At 39.4% G+C, this 22,300-nt stretch overlaps 2 protein-coding genes across 6 annotated transcripts in view; one reads left to right on the plus strand and one right to left on the minus strand.

Moving 5' to 3' along the window:
- The window catches only part of bcar3 (BCAR3 adaptor protein, NSP family member), a 76,427-nt gene extending 63,508 nt beyond the window's left edge, over positions 1 to 12,919 (plus strand). For all 3 annotated transcript variants that reach the window (XM_071486308.1, XM_071486309.1, XM_071486310.1), the window contains 12 exons: positions 294 to 419; positions 608 to 724; positions 879 to 1,111; positions 2,478 to 2,578; positions 3,047 to 3,181; positions 4,026 to 4,250; positions 5,169 to 5,812; positions 7,974 to 8,089; positions 9,229 to 9,400; positions 9,726 to 9,837; positions 10,961 to 11,164; positions 11,283 to 12,919. In XM_071486308.1, coding sequence (XP_071342409.1) covers positions 294 to 419; positions 608 to 724; positions 879 to 1,111; positions 2,478 to 2,578; positions 3,047 to 3,181; positions 4,026 to 4,250; positions 5,169 to 5,812; positions 7,974 to 8,089; positions 9,229 to 9,400; positions 9,726 to 9,837; positions 10,961 to 11,164; positions 11,283 to 11,461 — 2,364 coding nt within the window. In that variant the 3' untranslated portion in view covers positions 11,462 to 12,919. The remainder of the gene's footprint in view (positions 1 to 293; positions 420 to 607; positions 725 to 878; positions 1,112 to 2,477; positions 2,579 to 3,046; positions 3,182 to 4,025; positions 4,251 to 5,168; positions 5,813 to 7,973; positions 8,090 to 9,228; positions 9,401 to 9,725; positions 9,838 to 10,960; positions 11,165 to 11,282) is intronic.
- Positions 12,920 to 13,173: 254 nt separating this feature from the next.
- Positions 13,174 to 22,300, minus strand: part of fnbp1l (formin binding protein 1-like) — a 51,638-nt gene continuing 42,511 nt past the window's right edge. For 2 of the 3 annotated variants that reach the window (XM_071486311.1, XM_071486313.1), the window contains one exon: positions 13,174 to 22,282. In XM_071486311.1, the coding sequence (XP_071342412.1) occupies positions 22,142 to 22,282 (141 nt within the window). In that variant the 3' untranslated portion in view covers positions 13,174 to 22,141. The remainder of the gene's footprint in view (positions 22,283 to 22,300) is intronic. The other variant, XM_071486312.1, reaches the window with a different exon arrangement.

A 22,300-nucleotide genomic window follows, 5' to 3' on the forward strand; every position in this document is an offset into this window, starting at 1 on the left:
AGAGAGCAGTATACTTTGGTTAAAAACTGCTCATAGCTGAACTGCTCCGTGGTACAAAACAACAGTGTAAATCCACATGAAACTTTTCTAGCTGTATAAATACTGTAATAGGTTGAGGCTTTAAATAACTTTATGTCTTACGTAACTGCTGCAGACCAGCCGGCACTGAGCTCATAAAGAAGGTAACAGTATAACAGCCTACCATTACTAGATTTAATGAAATGTTTGGACTGTAAACAAACACTGTGTGCCTATGTGTGTGTGCCCATATGTGACCCTCTGTACTGTCTCAGGTTGCAGAAAATTTGGTGCAGCGTGATGGAGATTTCTTGATCCGTGATTCGCTGTCCATCCCAGGAAGTTATGTTCTGACCTGCCAGTGGCGAAACGCTGCCCAGCACTTTAAAATCAACAAGAAGGTGAGACCATGTATACTCGCAAACAGATGACTACTTAATAGAAATGCTAGCGTCTCTAATCAAAAAGATTTTCCATCTTCCCTAAACTTCAACCACACTGTGGTTTAATATAAAATGAGTGAGTGTGATTACAGCTACTTTACAGTAATAGATGATAAATAACTTGATTTGTGTTGTCTCTTCTTTAGGTGGTGATGTTGAATGAAGCCTACTCCAGGGTCGAGTACCGGCTGGAAAGAGAAGGGTTTGACAGTGTCCCTGCTCTTATTAGATACTACGTCGGCAATAGAAAACCTGTCTCACAGGTGAGTTTAGTCGAGTTTTTTATATGCACACTTGTATTTCTCTGGTCAGAAACATATGGAGGTTGGTTTTTCCCCTTTTGTTTGATCGAAAAAACATATTACATTTCCTGCCATTTATCTCATTTTACCTCTGCATGTATGTGTCTGTATTAAGGTGGTAGGAGCCATTATCTTCCAGCCAATCAACAGAAGCCTCCCGCTACGCTGCTTGGAAGAGAAGTACGGATTATCCAGCTATCATCGAGAGGCGCTTATGGTGCAAGAGAGGCGGAGTCAGAAACGTCTCAGCCTCAACATCACCAATGGACACACGCAGGACAACACGCACGCCGTGCACGACAGCACACACTGCCAGGACAACGGCATGGGCCGAGGCAGCCAGCTCAGGTTGGTGCACAACTACTCCTAGAAACCCACACAAACGCATCGAGTGCTGGAAAGTGCATTTACTCCAGGACTGTGTTTAGGTAAAGTTTTGAGGGATTTGTACTTGAGTGTTTTGACTTTAATGCTGCTTTATGCTTCTACTTCACTATTCATGCAAAACATATGATCTGTGTCGAGGATATTTTTTCACATTTAACAAAGTCTCCATGCTCTCAAATACTTTGTCTGTAATTGAGTTCTTAAAAGATTAGTTTTGCTAATAAAAGTGAAAAAATCTGACAGTGCTCTAAGAATATTTCAGCTTTTTTAATGCAGTTTCAAATATTTTTCATATTTCTAGTGCTTGTGTGTCTTTTTGAAGCTACAGGCCATTCTTTTCAGAGCATTTTCTAAGAAATAGAGAAAAAGTAAAGTCTCCTTTAGTGCACTGACATCTTTTTTATACTTTTTCTTTTTTAAATGTTTTTTTTTAGGATGTAAATATATCCAGAAATATGTTTTTTTGTAGTAAGTGTGAAAGCCTACTTATACATAAATGCATCAGTAATAAGTGTATATATGTATGTATAATACAACACAATCAAAGGAGCCTTTTTTTCTGTGAGTTTTGCTGAAAATACTTTTGTAATTTTACCACAATAAGCTTTTCAGTTAACAACCTTTACTTGTAGTGGAGTATTTTTCAAATTGTGGTTAAAGACTGATTTTAGCTCCAAGCACGACAAGCCTATTACTTAAAATGGGTAGCGGGCTACAGACCAAATAATATGCTGTCTGGTAGACTTAAATAATGGAGACTCACCTTTACTCAGTCATTCTCTCTCTTTGTTTCTCTTTCTCTTACACGCTCTCTAAAAGACTTAAATCAAGCCTTTAAATCCCTTCCCGCTTTTAAGCTTTTAACTCACAGCCCTGAGGTTTACATTCATCATCCCGGCAGTAGGTTGTATATACGACATGTTCCATACGTATCATAAATCCTCTATAAGTGAAAACACAGTGTACAACTTTTCTGCTGAAAGGCACAGAAGTGTGTAATTTCACGCTGTTTAAGAGCACATGGAGCATAATGTATGGGTCCATATCTGTCTGAGAAAAGAGCCAGAGCAAGAGCTGGTAAAGATAAATATGTGGTCCAGAGAAGAACAAAGAGACAGAGAAGAAAAGAGGAGTAAAGGGAAAAAATAAAAGCTGAGAAAGGCTGTGTCTTCTTTCCTTTTATGACCTTTTAGGACCTTTTATTTTGACAGTGTTCAGCTTTCTTATTAATATTCAAAGTAGGCTCTATTTGTATCTCCTTAAAGCATGTTTATATGTTCCTGAATATGTTTATTGATATTAGTTTCCAACATCTGCTCCCACTCAGGTTGAAGGATCGCTGCGGCAGCCAACCAGCAAGCCTCAATCAGGTCCAGGAGAGGCGACGCCCACTCAAGGCGCACCAGTCAGAGAGCTTCTTACCTCTTGGTGAGTAAAAATGATCTTAGTATGCTGCTCATCCAACAATTTTTAGATCTTTCTGAAAGAGAAAATCTGTAATTCACCCCCACTTCACACAGCGATTGGCCAGGTTTGAAGGACTGTGAAATTAGGTGGAGGTCTCTGTTTTCAATCTTCCCACGTTTACTTTCTTTACTTTGTCTGTTATATAAGATTTGCCGCATCCCACTTTCCTCTATAATGACAGGCTGCTCATTCAAGAACTGAATCAGGATCAGCTTTATTGTCTAAGTATGTTAATAGATACAAGGACACACAGTTCCAAGAGCAGCATCAAGAAAGATGTGCATAGACATAAAGACAAAACAAGGACAACAAACAAAGAAGGAAAAAAACAAGACTAAAACAACAATACAAAATACAAATAAGAGCGACACCAACATTAAATGTCTCCATTCAGGTCAATTCATTTAATTTCTTCTCTCTGTCCTCCAGGATCCAAACCCCAGTCCCAGCAGCCTCCTGACCCGCTCCTCCCCAGCCCTAACCCCAAGTCTCCTGTGTTTCGGACGGGCAGTGAGCCGGCTCTGAGCCCCTCTTTCCCACGGAGATCAGCAGAGCCTCTGGCAGGTCGGTCGACGTGACAGAAGATGAAATCCAAACATATTACACACAATTTTGTTTAATGACAGAGAACACTCAAAAAACAAAAACCTCAGAAATACTGTACAACCTGAAGATCACCTGTAAACTGCTCAGTAACCATATAATTCACTAGTTGTTTGGGATCTAGCTCAGTATATTGTGTAGCCAAATCATGTTGATCATTATTGTGTATAATGGTATATAGTATTGAACTGCACATTGGCCCACACATGCAGTACAAATACAGTATAGCTGGTTTACAGCATGTCTCTCTGTTGTGAGACAGAAAACACAGACATCACCACTGGTAACCATATGAGCTGAGGACAAACTAAAGCAGCCTGGTTCCAGACCTCTGAATCCCCACACTCATCTCTGATTAGTTAGACTCATACCTGGATGAATGAAGTGCATTTAAACGGCAATTGAGTCTGATTATCAGGCTAAAAATAAAGCTGTGCTGCTCACAGGGGACCATTAAAGACCCCGTAGGGCTCTTAAAGTTACTCAATCACTTTAGTTGGAGTCTCCTTATGTGCTCCTGCCTTCGTTTGAATGCAAATGGAAAATTAAATTACCCTTATGTTTTTATGCATGCTGTGATTCTGGCTCAAATTTATTGTTAAAAAGTAAATAAAGGACAGATTGTGGTGAGTACTGCACACTGCCACAGAACTGAGATTAAAAAAAATCTATTAAATACAACATATACAAGATTTTTTTTACTACATTGAGTGATTAAATTTGGTTCCAAAAATAAACCAACAATTGTAACTGGTCAAACATATTGTGTTATAATATCATGACGGTACTGTTTGTGTGTGTCCAGGCCAGGCCATCCGGGGCTCTGACAGCCAGCTGTGTCCTAAGCCGCCACCCAAACCCAGCAAAGTGCCGCTGGCTCGTCTGCCTCGCTCCCCCTGCCTTCAGCCCCTGGTTCCCCCCTCCAGCTCCTCCAACCACACTGACCCCTCCTCAGCCTCCTCCGTCTTCGCTGCACCTGCCCTGGACTCCAGATCTGTGGAAACACCTTCTTCTGTGTGGAGGAGTGGAGGTAGCTTTTTTTATTTCTCGACATTAAGTTGTCTTTAGTTTGTCTCTGGGCCACAAAGAGGCAGCATTTTAAACACCAATAATCTTTAACCCTGTAGTTTGAAGATATAAAGTGTAACAACTGAAAAGGAGAAAATTAGCCACTGATTGTTTAGGTGCAAACTGAGCTTTTTTGTTGTTTCCATCATGAAACAACATCATGCTCTTTACATCAGATCTAGACTTAAAGAAATATGATCACAAAACCACAGATATCGTATCATCTTCAACTTGCTCTCATGTATTTACAGTAATGACTACACCAAGGTATTTAATTTAATCCAAACTGATACGTCTCTTTTTAATTCTGGTTTGGGCTGCAAATAATCATTATTTCCATTGTCAAATAATCTGCCAATTATGAATTATCATAATCATTATTATTATTATATGAATAATAGTCCTTATAATGATGTATTGCGGTGTAGTCAAGTGACTTCTTTTATTTTATTCAAACATCTAAATCCCTAAAATAAGCAGTTTACTATTATATAAATCAAAATAAGCCTCATATCCTGGAATCAGTGGAATCACATAATATTTACATTTGTTGTTGGAATAAGACTACTCAACTGTCAATATAGTTCCAGATTAATCAGTATACTGATCCAGAATAGTTGTGGGAAGATTAGCTTGGCTTTGTAAAGCTGAATTATTCTGCCCTGGCTTATACATACTGACTTTTTAATATTAACTTTTTAAAATTGCCCTGTGTAAAATTATTATTCTGTACTGTATTAATGTGATATCTATCCATAGGGAACAGATACATTTTACATCACTTTTTATTGATGCCACTTAAATAAATCATAGAATAAATGCAAAGGAATTTGATTTTTGCTGAGATTTTAATAAGATGTATGTGATTATTGTTCCACAGTCACCACAGGACCTCCTGCTCCTCCAGCAAAACCCTTGAAGTTTCATCACCAGCTCCTCCCAGCAGACTCCCACAGCCCCTCCAGCTCTGTAGTTTCACCTCCTGAACTGGTTCAGTATCTGGACTCAGAGGCTCTAACAGGATGGACTGAACGGCTGCAGCCGAGCCCTGCGGACTTGAGGTCCTGCAGCCCGCTGGAGTGGGAGGAACCAAACTTACCAAGCTCCATCACAGACAACGCCCTCGAACTGCAGCCGCCACTCTGCAGCTACGTGGAGAGACTGAGGAGAGAGGGGGAGGGAGGGAGAGAGGATGAAGGGGAGGAGAAGGAGGTGGGAGGACGGAGAGGGCTTGACAGAAGCTCGTACCATCACGCCATCGCAGCCTTAGAAAACACCAGCGAGGAAGAGGAGGAGGACGCGGGGAGGGAGGAGGAAGATAAGAGGAAGGACAAAGAGAGGAGCAGTTTCCAGCGGCCGGTCATAGAGACAGAGTCGACGTTCAGACCGGCAGAGTTCGGATCTCGACTTCTGCCGCCAGAAAACAAACCTCTGGAGATGGTGGTGCTGAAGAGAGCGAAGGAGCTGCTGCTCAGCCACAATCATCACAGTATAGCCAGACACCTGCTGATAGCTGACTGCCAGGTACACACACACACACACACACACACACACACACACACACACACACACACACACACACACACACACACATACTTGTACTTCTATCTTTGTGAGGACTCTCATTGACATAATGCATTCCCTAGCCCCTTACCCTAACCTTAACCATCACACCTGAGTGCCTAACCCTAACCCTGACCCTAACCTTAACCTAAACCTAATTCTAACCATAACTCTAAAACCAAGTCTTAACCCTCAACATGTGATTTGAAGGTGTCTCAAAAAGTGAGGACCGGCCAAAATGTCCTCACTTTCCCAAAATGTCCTCACTCTGTTAGTAAAATACTTTTTTTGGTCCTTATTATGTAGCAAGTACAAGTACACACACACACACACACACACACACACACACACACACACACACACACACACACACACACACACACACACACACACACACACACACACACACACACACACACACAGACATAATGCATTCCCTCGCCCCTTACCCTAACCTTAATCATCAAAAACAAATGCCTAACCTTAACCTAATTCTAATCCCACACCCTAAAGCAACCCTCTAACAGTCCTTTGAAAGTGTGAGGACTGGCCATAATGTCCTCACAATTCTTTAATGTCCTCACAATGATGGTTTCAAACTAAAATTGTCCGCACAATCATAGAAAGACATGTACGTACATACGTACACACACAAACACACACACACACACACACACACACACACACACACCCACCCCAACCCAAGGGTGTAACAGTTTGACCAGTTTTCATTCAGTGTAATTAACTGTATCATTAACTTATCTCTAAAAAGCACTTTGGTTATAGATGTGTAACTGAATAAACTGACTTTATTACAAACTTGACAAACGTTTACAAATTTCCAGTTTCTCCAAACTGTGATAAACAAAATGAAACATTTTGGCAAATGCACTTTGTATTATTATAATTTTATTTTAGTTTTTTCTTTGTTTTTTAAAAAACATCCGAAAACAGATGTTTTATAAGAATTTGGAGATTTTTTTCTATAGCAAAAAAAAAAAGAAAAGAAAATGTAGCTTATCCATTTATTGCGATGTCTTTAGTTTTAGACATGAAAAATGAAACAATGAGCCTTTTACATGAAAACAAATATTTAAATGTAAATGGACAGGTGTAGAGAGGAACAGAAGTAGAAACTGTACACAGTCCTGAACACACTCACTTAATCAGGTCTATGAGTTGAAACCAACAGCTTTTTAATGGTTAATAAATAGTTTATAAATTCTTTATAGGTCACCATTGTTGTAAGACATTAATAAGAACAAGGCCAGTGTTTGGTAATGATGCAATTATAAATGTAGATAATCATTCATGAATAATCACTTTCTAATGAACCATCAAATCTGCAGCTGAAGTTCAAAAGAAGTTGTTAATCTCTGCAAACCTTTAAACAGAATAAGGCTGATAAGGCAATTAATCAACACATCATCAAAATCATAATAAGGCCAGGTGCAATATCCAAATCACAGGAGCTGTCATTTTTTTGATAAAGGTCAAATGTGTCACAGCACACCATAAATGAAGCACTGTGGTGCTCCAGAGACTCTCCAGCCTCAAATCATATCCTCTAGATGGAAAGGAACATGCTTGTTTGGCACGGACCCCATCAAATCATTATTATTTTTTGGTCTGTGAAAATGAAATTCCAACATCTGATCAGAGATTAATGAGATGTTTCACAACCTAGCAACTCCAAAGTTATTCTTATTAAATGCTTAACTGGTTTATAAAGCATTTCTAAATAATTTAATAATTATTAAGTGAGCCTCATTAAAATCTGTTTTTTTAGACAATCATTCACATGTGCAGAGAAAATTAAACTCAACAGACAAATTTCATTTGGAGGTAAACATGTTTACTGTTGCTATTACACACACATCCATTGTGTGTCTGTGTGTGTGAGACTGAAAATTTGATTTCTGACCTGCAGCTGATGTTACTGCTGCAATAAAATGATCCTCATGACGCAGGAGAAGCACTCAGAAAGAAAAACAACACACACACACACACACACACACACACACACACACACACACACACACACACTAGACACACAAAAGGGAGGAAGATAAAAAGACTAAATGTAATTGACGGCCGCTGTAAAACCGTTTTTGCTCACCAGGTTGCGAGGATACTCGGGGTGACTCCAGATCTTAAAGGTCAGATGGGCGTGTCCTCCGGTCTGGAGCTGGTGACGCTGCCACACGGTCGACAGCTGAGACTGGACCTGATGGAAAGGTACACATCATACACACATTACACACATTACACACACAACAGCTCAAATGTTTCATCACACACACAGAGCGACAGGATGAATTATGACTTCCTGACTTCTTAGTCGCACCTCGTGGAGGTAGCCTGGGGTCATCACTGAAGAGGTTTTCTATGAAATGACACATCCAGAATCTTAAATTAGCTAAAAAGCTAATTCGCACACATAAAGGGACAGTTGAACATAATGGGATAATTTGCTGTTCTTGCTTGGGCTTGATCCCACTCTCATGTCTGTACGGTAAATATGAAGCTGCAGTAGAGTCAGCAGGTAATTAGCTTAGCATAAAGACTGGAAGCAGGGGGAAACTGCTGACCTGGCTCCGTCCAAAGGTCAAAAAATCCACCTGCCATCACCAACCTGACCAAATTGCTGTTGTTGTTCTTACCTTTCTATTTGTATATAGATTTGTTTGCATGTAAAATAAGTTTGAGAGAAATATCAAAAATGAGACACATAAGTGCTACAGTTTTGTAATCAATAAAAATATCTTCCAAACCCCCCTTTGAGTGCACACGTTGTTTACAGACATTTTTTTTCTATACCAAAAAGGTCGTTTACTATCATATCAACAAGAAAAACTGTTAATGCTAATAAAATGTTTAATTAAACACTTCAATTATAGATTGTACATTCAATCATTCAATCCTATATTCTTATGGAGATAAATAAATTAATTCATGCAGATGTTTGTGACGTTGACATGAGAGGGTATGGAGTATTAAATAAAGTGAAATCAGATGGGAAAAGGTCCAAAGCAGCTGCTGCAGAAAGGGATTAAATTAAACCGATCACAGCTCATCATCATTTATTTTAAGGGGTCACAAGCCCAGAAGGTTGGAAACTGGTCTGGACTGGTTTAACCAAAGCTAATACAGCAGCCTGCACTGAACTGAGCACTGAGATGACATCAGTAGTGAGTCACAGGTGCTGATTCATTGAACAGTCCTGTCTGATAAACAGACTGAAGAACCTGCTCTATAATGAAAAATACCCCCCCCCCCCAGGCTCTGAATGATCCGATTAGAAACTGACAAGAGTGAAACAAAAACAGCCCTGGACATCACATTGTGTTGATAATCCTCCTCCCTGTCTCTCCTAGACACCACACCATGGCGATAGGTGTTGCCGTGGATATTCTGGGATGTACGGGCAGCGTGGATGAGCGGGCGTCCACGTTAAATCGCATCATCCTGGTCGCGTTGGAGCTGAAGGACACGGTGGGCGACCTGTTCGCTTTCACGGCCCTGATGAAAGCTCTGGACCTGCCGCAGGTAACACACACACACACACACACACACACACACACACACACACAAATAAACAAAAAAAGACTTGTTGTATTTCACTGAAAAAAACTAAAGTAATGAATGGAAACACATTTAAATATATGTATAAAATAAAGAGTATTAAAAGTATCTGTCTTCTTACTAAGTGTATTTTTCATCCTGGATCAGAGCATGAAACATGGCAAGAAATTGCTGTTATAACTATAGTGTGAAAAACATTTTTTGACATTTATAAATCAGGTTTGATGGAAACTGATCCAGGAACCTTTGCTGCTCTAAAATTGTGACTCTTGATGCCTGTTCTGTGCAGATCAGCCGTTTGGAGGAAACATGGACGACTCTACGAAGGAACTACACACAGACCGCCATCAGCTACGAGAAAACACTCAAGCCTTTCTACAAGAATCTGTATGAGGGCACAGGTACTCAACACACACACACACACACACACACACACACACACACACACACACACACACACACACACACACACACACACACACACACACACACACACACACACACACACACACACACACAGTCACAGAGCAGAGGACTTTAACATATCAATTATTATGAGAGAGGCTGGAAAAACCTCATTACAAACAAACACCAAACTAAGGCTGAACGATATGCAAAAAAAAATCATCACCAACAACATCAACTTAAAAACAGTGCTGAAGAAAATAATTATAAACAACCAGACGTTCAAGACTGTGAGGTGCGTCCATGTGCAAATGTAGATTCATGTATATTTATAGATTAAAAACTTTTGAGGTTATGAAGCATCAAACATTTGCCTAGATGTTTCTTACTGACAGCTACACAATAAAATCTGACACATGGCGACAAACATCCTTTAAAAACAGCTTGAAAAGACCCTCCTGATCCCTTGAAGTGGCTATAATCATTGTTTTTACAATAACACGATGAAATGACAACATGGACACACCTGAATCTGCAGCTCCCCACAGCTTTAAGGAGCTTTAAAATGGGTTTCAGCTCATCGTTTAGCTGTTTGGTCCATGACTGTACTGTTCTGGTTCACTCTCACTGGTCTCGTAGCCGCGTATTGAGCCACAGCAGGAAGCTGTTTTCATCAGACAGACACAGTGAGACTAGCTGGTGAACATAGTGGAGCATTTGGGTTAGAGGTAGAGAGCAAAAAGAGAGTGAATATTGGACGGAAACATGAATAAATGTGTTAATAGTTTTTCATATTAACTTAAAGTCAGTGTTGTGTTCACAAGTGGCCAAGAAAAGCAGTTACTGCAAGTTTAATCTATCGAGTTCAGTTGTTTTATGCTTAAAAGTTACTTATTCCACATGAAAGAAATGTTGACCGGGGCTTTACAGTTTAAAATGAACTGGTTCTCTTCCCGACTAATAAGGTTTATAAAAACTTTGTATAAAGATAATGTAGTATTAATAATATTCCTATGATTATAGAAGGATTATGTCAATGTTTTTTAAAACAGCAAATTAAAAACAAACCTCATCTTTATCTACTAAGATTCACTGACCTTCCTCCTCCTCCTCCTCCAGCCTCCTCTCCCCCAGTGGTCTGCGTCCCCCTCCTGCTGCCGCTCCTCATTTTGATGGAGCGTCCGACAGTCACACCTGAAGGGGCGGAGCTCTGGGAGACCAGCGACCAGGGCTGTGACATCATGCTGCGCCACCTGGAGGCTGCACGCGATGTCGCACACAACGCACAGAGCCACACAGCCAACGCGCAGAAGATCTTGCAAGGTAAGAACAAGAACTTAAGTTCATCCAACGTTTGTAAATTAATCAAAAGTAGATGATGTACAAGTTTTTTTTTTTTTTTTTGGCGTCACACAGTAGATCTCTGTGTTTCTGTGTTCAGGGTTTCAGATCGATGAAGACCTGCTGGAGGTGTTTAAAACAGACTTTCAGCTGCGGCTGCTGTGGGGAAGCCGCGGAGCCTCCGTCAACCAGTCAGATCGCTACAACAAATTCAACCTCATCCTCACTGCGTTGTCACGGAAACTGGAGCCCCCACCCAAAACGCAAACCTTAATCTGACTTCATCCGACACACACTCACTCACTCTGGCGAGCAAGATAACGTCAGGTGGATCAGAAACCAGCTGCGACGAAAGGAAAGAGGAGACAGAAAAAAAACAAAAAACCCAAACACGGTGAACTGAGAGCGACGGGTCGTCACGGTCAGTCTGAGGCGGCACGAGGACTTCAGCATCAAACAGCCCACACAGACTCTGACCTCACTGTGAGCAACTCAGATACACACAGACAGACTCAAGATCTGACGCAGGGAGAGGAACAACCAGAGAACAGCCATCACATCCATTTTAATCCCTGTTGAAACAGAAGCTCGGAGTCATCTCATTTCTCCAGAACAAATACCATTTGCTATTTTTATTCATTTAGCCTTTTCAGATACACCGTCCCACCTGTCGGACTCTTTCGGTGTGTTTTGGTCTCTACCAGACTCAGTCTTCACACATATTGTTTAAAAGCTCCAAGTCTCCTGATTCTGTCTGTACAAAGAAATGTCAGGACCTGCATATCACTGTAGCAGCTGTTGACACAGAAGTGGTTCAGACGTGTGGCTCCAAAGTGTTTTCCACAGGATTAATAGTTCACATTGTCTGCCTGTCTCTTTTTTTTTTTGTTGGGTTTAGTTTTTGTTTTGGGTCACATGGCCAAATATCACTAATCACAAATTTCACTCAGGAGGCTTTATAATCCAAATACCCTCTGTGCTCAGACCCTCCAATCAGATAATAGAAAAACTCCCCAAAATAACCTTCAATAGGGAAACACATGGAAGAAACCTGAGGAAGAGCAGCGGAGGAGGGATCCCTCCTCCTCCTCCTCCTCCTCCGTCTCAGACAAACATGCAGTGAGTGTCATGTATACAGAAAGGACCAACAGTAGAAGTAGACCTGTCTGTATTTAACAATATGACGACCGATTCTTCACATCTGGAAACATTTGATTGCGTGACCTTTGATACAAAAACCACCTGATCAGTTTGTTGCTGGTTTAACAAGCGAAAATAGGTCAAACTGTGAAGATAAACAAATATCAGCAGCAAGGTTCCCTGAAGCAGTTTCTGAGAGGATTTTTATTCCTCTGACAGACGATCTACAATAAATCTTTTTGTGCTACGTTTACAAATGAGCAGAAAATCTGATCAGTTTTCTGTACATGTGAAAATGTAGCTAGAAGTGTTTTGTTTTTTTTCTCTTCAGTCTGGTTTTGTACAGAAACACAAAAGCGTATGATAAATAATGACTTTGTGCATAAAAGAACTGATTTAAAAAAAAAAAAAGTATGTTAACATGTGAAAGACTAAAGCTGTACATATTTGAAGCATTAGCATGTTAATAATAGACTGTACATATTTTCTGTAGAAGACTGACTGTAAAAAAAGATGTTGATGAATTTTAATGTTTATATTATTATGAACTACAGTGGTAAGATTGAATAAACACGGTGTACGATCTGTGGAGGTGAACTCGTTGTGTAACACGCTGCATGTTTGCACGTGTAGCAGAGACTGTGTTTTAATTATTAACCGTTTTGTCTCATTTACAGTCGCCTCTGTGGGAGGCAATAGATTCTGTCTGATGCTGCTGAATCATTTGAGAAGTTAAAAGTCATATTGCTATTAATGTTTCATGCAAAGACGGGAGTTAAAAGTCACAGGTGAACATTAAAACGCAGTTTGTTGTTAAAGTCGCTTCATCGCTAAAACATCACAGAAACAAATCAACTTTTCATTGCTGCTTATTTTATTAGAACAATATCTTGGAAGAAGAAGAAGAAAAAAAAAACCATTTTGTTCACAAAGTGTCAGACAACATTCAAAGTAAAAAGATGTGCACAACAATATGGATAGAAGTACTGCCATTGGTTATTAAAACATATACAACATGGTAAAAACACACAGATTTACATGGATTTGACATGTTAATATCCTGCTAAAGCACCTTGTACCTGCTGTTGTTTTTGTTAACTAGATATTTCTGTTGATGCTCATAAAAAAAAGAAGGTATGTAAAGTATATTTTCATGGTTGTCAGGTTTTACAAAGTTTCTGCAGGACACAGAGTTTAAAAAGATGAGGAATGTAAAGAAGAACACGTCTGGTTTTTGCTGGATGATGAACAGCAGCACGCTCACAGTCGCTTGGCAGGTTTCAGCAAAGAACTGTTTGTACATGAATCAACTGCAAATTTTTTCATATTCAACATCTCAAAGCTGATTTGTTATCATGTATTTTTGCATAATATTCAGGATTACAGCACAGTGGCTATTACACAACGTAGCTCACAGTTTCTATAGTTATATTAATGGTAAAAATATTTAACTGGTCTTTTGGTATAGTTGGATCATTTCAAAGCTGCTCTGTCAACGTTTGCATGCAGCTTTGATTAAAGGGACAGTACGCTCCAAACGTGCCGACATAAAGAAGGAAATTAAGAGGAAAATGTCAAATTCGGAGTGTACTGTCTGTTTAAGAGTTTACATGATACAGAGTTTAAAAATGCCCTGCAAACAGCAACATGAACACCCATTTCACGTATGAGAGTCCTCCTCATGCCGCCATCAGAGGATCGTCCTCTCTGCCTGTGTCAGTGCACAGTTACAACTACAATAATAAGCAGGGTACTGGTTTTTAGTAGTGAAACAGATAATCTACTTTTTGACAGCAAGTTAATCGTCTATCAATCAAAAATGCCAAACATTCACTTGTTCCAGCTTCTCAGATGCCCTGATGCAGTTTTTCTCTTTTTTCGTATGACTGTAAATTGAATACCTTTGGGTTTTAGACTGTTAATCAAACTAGAAACTGGAAGACATCGCCATGGGCTCTTAAAAGTTTCAATAGGCATTATTCACGATTTCATAGACTAATCAATCAAAAATAATAAATCAATAATGAAGAATAAATAGTTGCAGTCTTAATATCTTCAAAACAAATGAGATTTAACAGTATGACTGCATTAGCACTGGAACAAATAAAAATCTGTTATGTAACACATGACACACATTTTATGCCACCGTGTCCAACAAACATGTCCCATCAGCTCAGCTTTAGGGAATCAGTTTGTCTTGTTTGGAAAACCAAGGCACGAGAGCTGCAACCGCCAGTCAATTAATCAATTAGTCATTCGTCAGATAATTAATCAACCATTTCGATAACCGAATAACAGAATTTGGCAAAAGTGCCAAATGTTTGCTGGTTCCAGCTTCTCAAATGAGAGGATTTGATATTCATAGTTTTTTTTATTTTATTTGTTATATTTGAAAGTAAATTGAATCTTTGGGTTTTTGACTGTCGGACAAAACGAGACGTCACCTTGGGCTCTGGAAAATTCCAGTGGGTATTTTTTACAGTTTCTCTGACAATGATTACAGATTGCTTAATGAAAATAATTGTCAGTTAGAGCCCTACATGACATCAGATATTGACATGAAATAAAAAGCATTGATGGATCTTTGTACTCGTTTACAAGGCATCATCAGGCGCCATTTTGCATCCTAAACATCTTAAATTCAAACCAGTGGAGAAGGACTCTTAAAGGGGCACTCCACCAAATTTTACACATCAAAATACATTATACTCATCAGGGTTACATCTGCCTTAGCCAGTGAAAACACTTATATAATATCTTCTGTGGCTCTGAAGGAGCTTTGAAAGATGGGCATTTACCAAGCGAGGAGGATGTGATTAAAGACACTGTTAAACAACATTATGTGAAATATATGATCCCACATTTTAGGAGTTTGAGCCAAATTATGGACTAAACTCGAGGACATCTAAACCTCTGCTGCTTTTATTTTGACCATTTTGTTTTAATCTGTCTCTCACCGCTGAAATACCCCTTTAATGTCCAATATGAATTTGTCACAGATAGTAGGGGGAATGTGGAGTAACGTGACCGGGGAAAGTTCAAGTAACAACATCTACAGCATCATTCTGTACATTTCACAGCTTCATCGAAGAAACACAGATCACAGCTACGGTGTGGCCACCTGCTGTTCAGATTACCTTGATATGAGAGTTGTTAGCCGCATTTCAGACTTGTTTTGTGGCATTTTAAATAGTATCAAAAGGAAGTAACTTTGCGTCAGATGTGTAATTTTGTTAGCCTGATGAACAGATACAGCAAGTGGTTAGAAAACAATCGCCAGAGACAAATGAATGCAAAGAATCTAGAAAACCATGCAAAAGAAGTTGGTCATTGCTCGGCAAGTGTTACAAAAAGAGTATAAAAACCATTTAAGAAGAGAAAATTACTAGAGCGGTTTTTGTTTCTCGCTGCTACACAGTGGTCATTCATAAAGATCTCACCTCTCTCAGCAGACAACACAGACCTTCAGTCATTCGTTCATTCATTTATTCACTTGTTCATTTAATCAGATTCAAATGCTGTAGTACTTAAGGGCAAAGTGCATCGGTTCAATTCAAACCTTGTTGTGTCTCATGAAAAGTGTCAAACAGACCTAAAAACAGTCACCATGGAAACACATTCAGCATGACATAGGAGATGTTAATATGTACAAATCATTCAATGGTAAAAACTAACGTCACGCATGTAACACCTGTGCACACGTTTACATGTTAAAGTGTACAGAAGGCCAAACAGGAAATAACTGACATGGTTTTTGACCCATTTGGCTTTCCATACCTGTGCGTACACATTGTTGATACACGCGTGCGTGTCGTCACATTCACAAATACAACTGATTAAATGGGAAAAACTTTTCATGGAGATGCAGTTGAGTCCTGCACAGATGTGAGGAGAGAGCCCAGGTGGCTGATGGGAGATGTAGTCAGGCTGAAGAGAAGACACATCCAGATATGTATCTGTGGAACAATCCCTCCACAGTAATACAACATGAAGTTTTAAGGCAGAGTCTGACCGTAACGGCACCAGAGCTCCTATTATTTTTTTTTATGTAAAGAGGCCCAGTCCGGCTCGAGCTGAGCAGTGGTTTGGTGAAGAAAGGCTGCCATCTGGTGGTCGACTGGTGGAATTACAACCATGGAGAGATGAGGAAAGGTGGGATAAGAAATAGAAAAAAAAAAAAAAGGAGGACAGAGGAAGAGAGGTCCTGTTTTCACCTGATAGTCCTGCTATCTGCCTAATGAGTAGCTCTGATTTTACCCAGCTGCTATTTGGGAGACATGAAACAAACAAACAAACAAACAAACAAACAAACAAAAAAAAATCATACCCATGCTGGAAGTTCATGAAAACATCATAATGGTATGGCATTCAACATTCAACATACAGCCGAAGTTACACACGCACTTACAAAGTTGCAGTGAAAGTCATCAGGTCATGTTTGAGAGACAGTAACGACACTTTAAAAACATGCGACTGTATGAGGGTGAGGGCAGGCATGAGGAGCAGAGTGGCTCAGGCAGGCAGACATCACCAACAGAACACAGAGATGATGATGACGACGATGGTGACACGAGTGAGTTGGAGCAGTGCAACACTGATCTTGTTAGTGGCAGCAAATACTGTAAGCATACCTGAGCCTGAAAGTTAATAAACCCTGATACTCTGAATTTGAAATCAATTGTTTTCTCTCACCAGGAGCTGGACTGAACGTTGGGGGAGTTTATGTGTCAAGAGTCTGATTTTGGAAATAGTCAAATATTATTTAATTTATGGCTTGAAAAAAAACAGTTTGACATAAAATTCTCATCATAAGGTCCACTTACTTGGTGTTTCTGAAACTTTCAGCCACTGTGATGACCTTCCTCAGAGGACAGGGATGCTGGGATATCATGTCATCACCATCTCCACCAAATAAGTCAACCTTGTGATTAGAAACTCTTGACAAAAAGTTGTTTTATGGATTATGGATTGTGTTTATTTTAGCAAAAAATGCAAACAAAATAAGCTTCAACGGTAGCCACTTCAAAAGTTGCTCTCCAACACTTTAGCCAGCACCTACAGAGAAAAGACTTACCCTAATTTATAAAAGGCAAGCTATCCCATTAAAGCACAAAGCAGACAGTGAATCAATGAGGTTGCTACTGATCATTATTAAAGGATAAATCCACATCAAATCAGAGAGGAGAGGCTGCTGCTGAACTGCTCTCTATCAGCTGAAACTTTCAAGCACACATGCATGTTTTATTTTTAGCTGCGCCCCAATCAGCGAGGTCATTCTGTAGCATGTTTTCTATTCTATTGCGGTCAAAGGTAGAAACACTTCCTGTAACATCACTGGTTAGAACGTAGCTTAACGTGCAAAATCCTTGAATGTTTGAACCCACAGAGAGTGCAGCTTCAGGCTTTTCCCCTCTGATTTGCTCTTAAACGACCCTGTTTCAGAGGTGCAGCCATCAGAGAAGTCCCACCTCTTCAGGCCGTTACCGGCTGGGAAGGAGCGGGTTGTTGCTCGTAGTTATTTTCATAAAAACTCAGCAGCAGAGGAGAGGGACTGTGTTGTGCATGTGAAATAGCACATTTTCCAGAATTTTCTAGAAAAATAAAGGTGATGCGTATGATATATACACTCTGTTGGCAGTTTATTTGGGACACCCGGCTAAAACTAATGCAACAGTCTTGCAATAAATCCTCCTTCATTATATAATGTGCAGTTTTTCGAGTATGATCATTATGGAGGATGTGGTTTGTTTATGGCGTTGTTGAGCTGCAATGAATTACACAGCCACTACAAAGTCTAAATGATTTTATACATTTAGTCAACATTTAATTACCAAGATTACAAGATATTCACCAAAATTGAAATACTTAAATTACAGCAAACACTCAGTGTGGAGATCAGTCATGAATGTAGGGTTTATTGCATGACTGTTGTATTGGTAACTAATAACTTAGGTGTCCTAATAAACTGGCAGCTGAGCGTATGTTTAGCTGAAGCTGCAGTCGTCACTTCCTGCTCTGAAAGGTCTGCTGCTGTCAAGTCAGAAACCTACAGTTCAGGGTGGGACTTCTCCTGTGGGCACCAGATAGGATCCTACTTTAAGATATTAAATATATTACTGCCCGTTTATGACTTTGGGATCATCTTTCCTACATACAGTATGACACTCCCCTCTTCCTCTAGTAACCCAAAATGCTTTGCTGATCATGGATATGTGAGCATGCAGACATGCAAACCTGCCTCCCAGCCCACTTCACCTCTCTTTCCCTCTCAACCTCTCTCTTTCCCCCTATTTCTCTCTCTCTCTCTCTCTCTCTCTGGCACCCCCACCACCAATAATCAGCAATCAGCGTGAGCCCTCCACCAGCCAATCAAATCGCCTGGCCACCCTGCAGCCCTCAGGAACCTGCAGTCACATAGAGGAGAGAGCCAGTTACTCAAACACATATACCAAGACACACACAAGGTGCACCCATATAAAAAAAAACAAAAAAAAACAATGAAAAAAACCAACACGGTTTGTGTTTTGACAGTCACAGAATAAAATGCTCATAGGAAGCGACTGCCACTTTACTGTGTTTGATTCTTAAAGAGAAGACCTCAGGTTTTCCATCAGCAACAATGGAGACTATTTGCTTTTCTATTTAACTGATTCAATAAGTGTAAAGTGGAAGTATCCTGCAGATTGTGTCTGTTCGTGTCATTAGGAGTCAGAGCTGTCATGACAATCCTCTGTTTTATCTGAGAGACAAACTAACACCATTTAACATCTGTCAACAGCTGTCTAGATATTCCACTCTGCTTCAGACCAAATACCAGAATGAGAAACACTGCTATAGCTAAAAAAAATCCTGTCCACTATGGCTAACACTTCACTTTTTTATCATTTATTTGCAGGACATTAACATTTAACAAATGGTTTATAACATACTATAATGTAGTTAGTTAAGAAAAAATATGGATTCGGACTTTACTGACTTGCAGTTTTGTCAACAATTATAAACTGTCCTGTGAAGACATATTGTATATTATCATAATTACTCTGTTTATACAGCAGCCTCAACAAGACAAGTTACAGTTGTTACAAAAACATTTATGAACACATATCTGCTTACTACCACATTATAGTGTTATAAACCATTTATTAAATGTTTTTATATTGCTCAGATGCTAAACATTGGGATCCTTGTATCCAGTACAGAATGAATTTATTACACTGATCTCTGTTTAGACTGAAAGTGGCAAAAGTTCAGGTTATTAATGAAGTGAAACTGAACTGTCCCCAAACCCAGGATTCAGTTTTGATTTTTCTGTGCTGTGATGTGGTAACACAGCTGTGTCTGTAAATCTGGCAGCCTCCGCTTTTATTGTGAAAGAACTAAGATAACATGATAATGCCATATAATAAATGGTAGTAAGTGCAGTCACTCAGTATTTGGGTGCCATGATGCTACACCCTTGTTTGTGCTGTTAGGTGTTGGCTGCAATAATAAACCTTAAAACATAAGTATGTAAAAATGAACGATCTTCAGCCGACACAGTTACTGTGAAACAGCTGCTCTACAGATTTTCATCATGGACATCAATGGAAACGAATGATCAGAAGTGTTTTTAATCCATGACTCAAACATTAATCAAGATTTATCAGTATGAGTGCATGATAACATCAAATACATCATCTGCCACTGAGAATTATAAGAATAACTCTGTAAAATTTCTTCCATCAACTGAACTGAAACCATTTTCATATTGGACTTTGCCACTTCCTTATTTTTACAGCTGTTTCAAACCAGGCTTTAAACTGCTCGGTAGCAATTTATAGTAGAAGTTTCTCAGGTGTCGAGTTAAAGAATAAGACTGGTGATATTCTCTATTTTTTATTGGCAACAAATCCCATGAAAAGACCAAAACCAACAATGTACTGATCCAACCAAATATTATCTGTTTATCCAAAGCCTGATGTATCTTATTTCTCTGTGGAAAACAATGGAGCAACAACTGCAGCACAATCTATTAAAAACACAATTATAGCTGTTTTTCATGTTTTTTTCATTACTGTGGACAGTGTAGTTTTATTTGACTTTATCCTACATCCTGCTGCTGTAAATACTCACTAGAGCACTTGTTTCTAACCTGGGAACGTCCATCGTTTTTCCATCACTGTTTAGATGAAATCATGCCCACACCAACCAAAGCCTTGACCCTGACTGCAAGGTCAAAAGTGGGTGGTGTTTCATCTAAACTGTGTTGGAAAAGGGATACAAGCAACCTAAGATTTTTTTTTGGGACCTCAAAGGGTCTAAAAAATATGAGGGGGGGTCACAAATGATTTAAGGGACAAGGCAGAAAAATTATTTTCTCTAATTTCTGAAACACAGGATACGTTCACCTCCTCAGACATTCAAAAATCCTTCGGAGAGGAAAAAAAAAAGCTCTTTGCATTAACTGTTTTTACAAACGCTATAACGTGTGAACATTAGATCTCATACAAAGCCACATTACAAACAGATTTGTTATTAAGTGTCAGGTACACGTATGAGTTTGAACTGAAAATATGACACTGAGATCAACTGAAATAAAATATGTAACTTCAATAAAGTGTAAAATAAATATTCTGTTCACCATATTATGATCATTATCACTGCCAATTTAGAAGTCTAAAGATTTTTTTATGGGGATATTTTGGCATTGCAACTTATAATATGCAGGTTAGAACTTAGAAAAGTTGCTTCAGGGTCTTATGCAGGTCATCGCTTCATCACAAGCCAAAAATGTTGCATTCTCTTGCACCAGAGCACCAAATATATACTGGTTGCAGCTGAAAATAATCCCCAACAAATGCACCATTTGCTAAAAACTACAGTCACCAGCTGTTTTAAGAAATAATTTCAACTTTTTTTTTTTTTTTAAATAAATAAATAAATAAACAAAACAAAAGAAAACAAAGAAAGGGACACATTGTTGGTTTTAGTGTTTTCATGGGATTTGTTGAGAGTAGGAAAAATGCAGAAAACACCAGCCTTATCCAAAAAAGAGGAAATCAGTTGTAACAACTCCAATGTGAAAACCTTCTCTCCACAGTTGGACTCTGTAAGAAAACTGCATTGAGGAATTTATAACAGTTTGATGCAAAACCACTGAGGCTGAAACCAGACACACCTCTGTAATTCCACCTTTAGTGTGATGGCACAGATAACACACAAAAAAAAGTGCATGTACGCAGGCACACACACACACTGCAATCAGACAAATAAAAACAGATGAAATCAGAACATCTTTCGCTTCAAATTAGGTCAACACATGAATCCAAAAAGCTTAAAATCAGGAAGTGTTCAAAGGAAACATTGACAATAATTAAAGTAATGAATAAAAATAAATTGTTTCTAATATATTACATAAAAGAATCTTAAAACACTTTGATCGACAACAGGTGGTTTAGCCTTGACGTGGGCTCAAAACAGCAGTGGAGACATCTTTCTCGCACACACACACGCACACACACAGAAATGCCTCAAATACAATATAAACATCCCACAAAAACCATCAAATAGGTTTTTTTCCTATTTGTCTTTGTGCCCAGACACTCACCTCCAAAACAGTCCCACAGATGTGAGAGGAGGATGAAGACGAATGATTAATGAACAGGCTGACGGGTAAAGAGATGGGATGGAAATCAGAGAAGGGAAACAGATGAATGTCCATGCAGGTGCTCAGACATTGTCTTTGTCCTTTGTAGGGTCACGTTGAGGAAAAGAAAGCAGAGATGGAGAGAATGACAGAGGAATGTAGGAAGAGGAAAGAGGACAGAGGACAGTGTAGCTTCAGATGTAGGTGACGGCACCTTTGCTGTTTTTCTCCAGGGTGATTTCTACGTAGGAGGTGGGGACGTAGCCCTCCTCCCCGCTCTGCTTCCTCGCCCTCGTCCAGCCGTCGCCTTTATCCTCCTCGATGATGTACAACACCTGTTAGCAAGAGGAGGC

Source organism: Trachinotus anak, unplaced genomic scaffold, assembly GCF_046630095.1.
Source record: "Trachinotus anak isolate AG129_WGS33_773 ecotype Australia unplaced genomic scaffold, CSIRO_AGI_Tana_v1 ptg000010l, whole genome shotgun sequence".
In the NCBI taxonomy this organism is placed as follows: domain Eukaryota; kingdom Metazoa; phylum Chordata; class Actinopteri; order Carangiformes; family Carangidae; genus Trachinotus; species Trachinotus anak.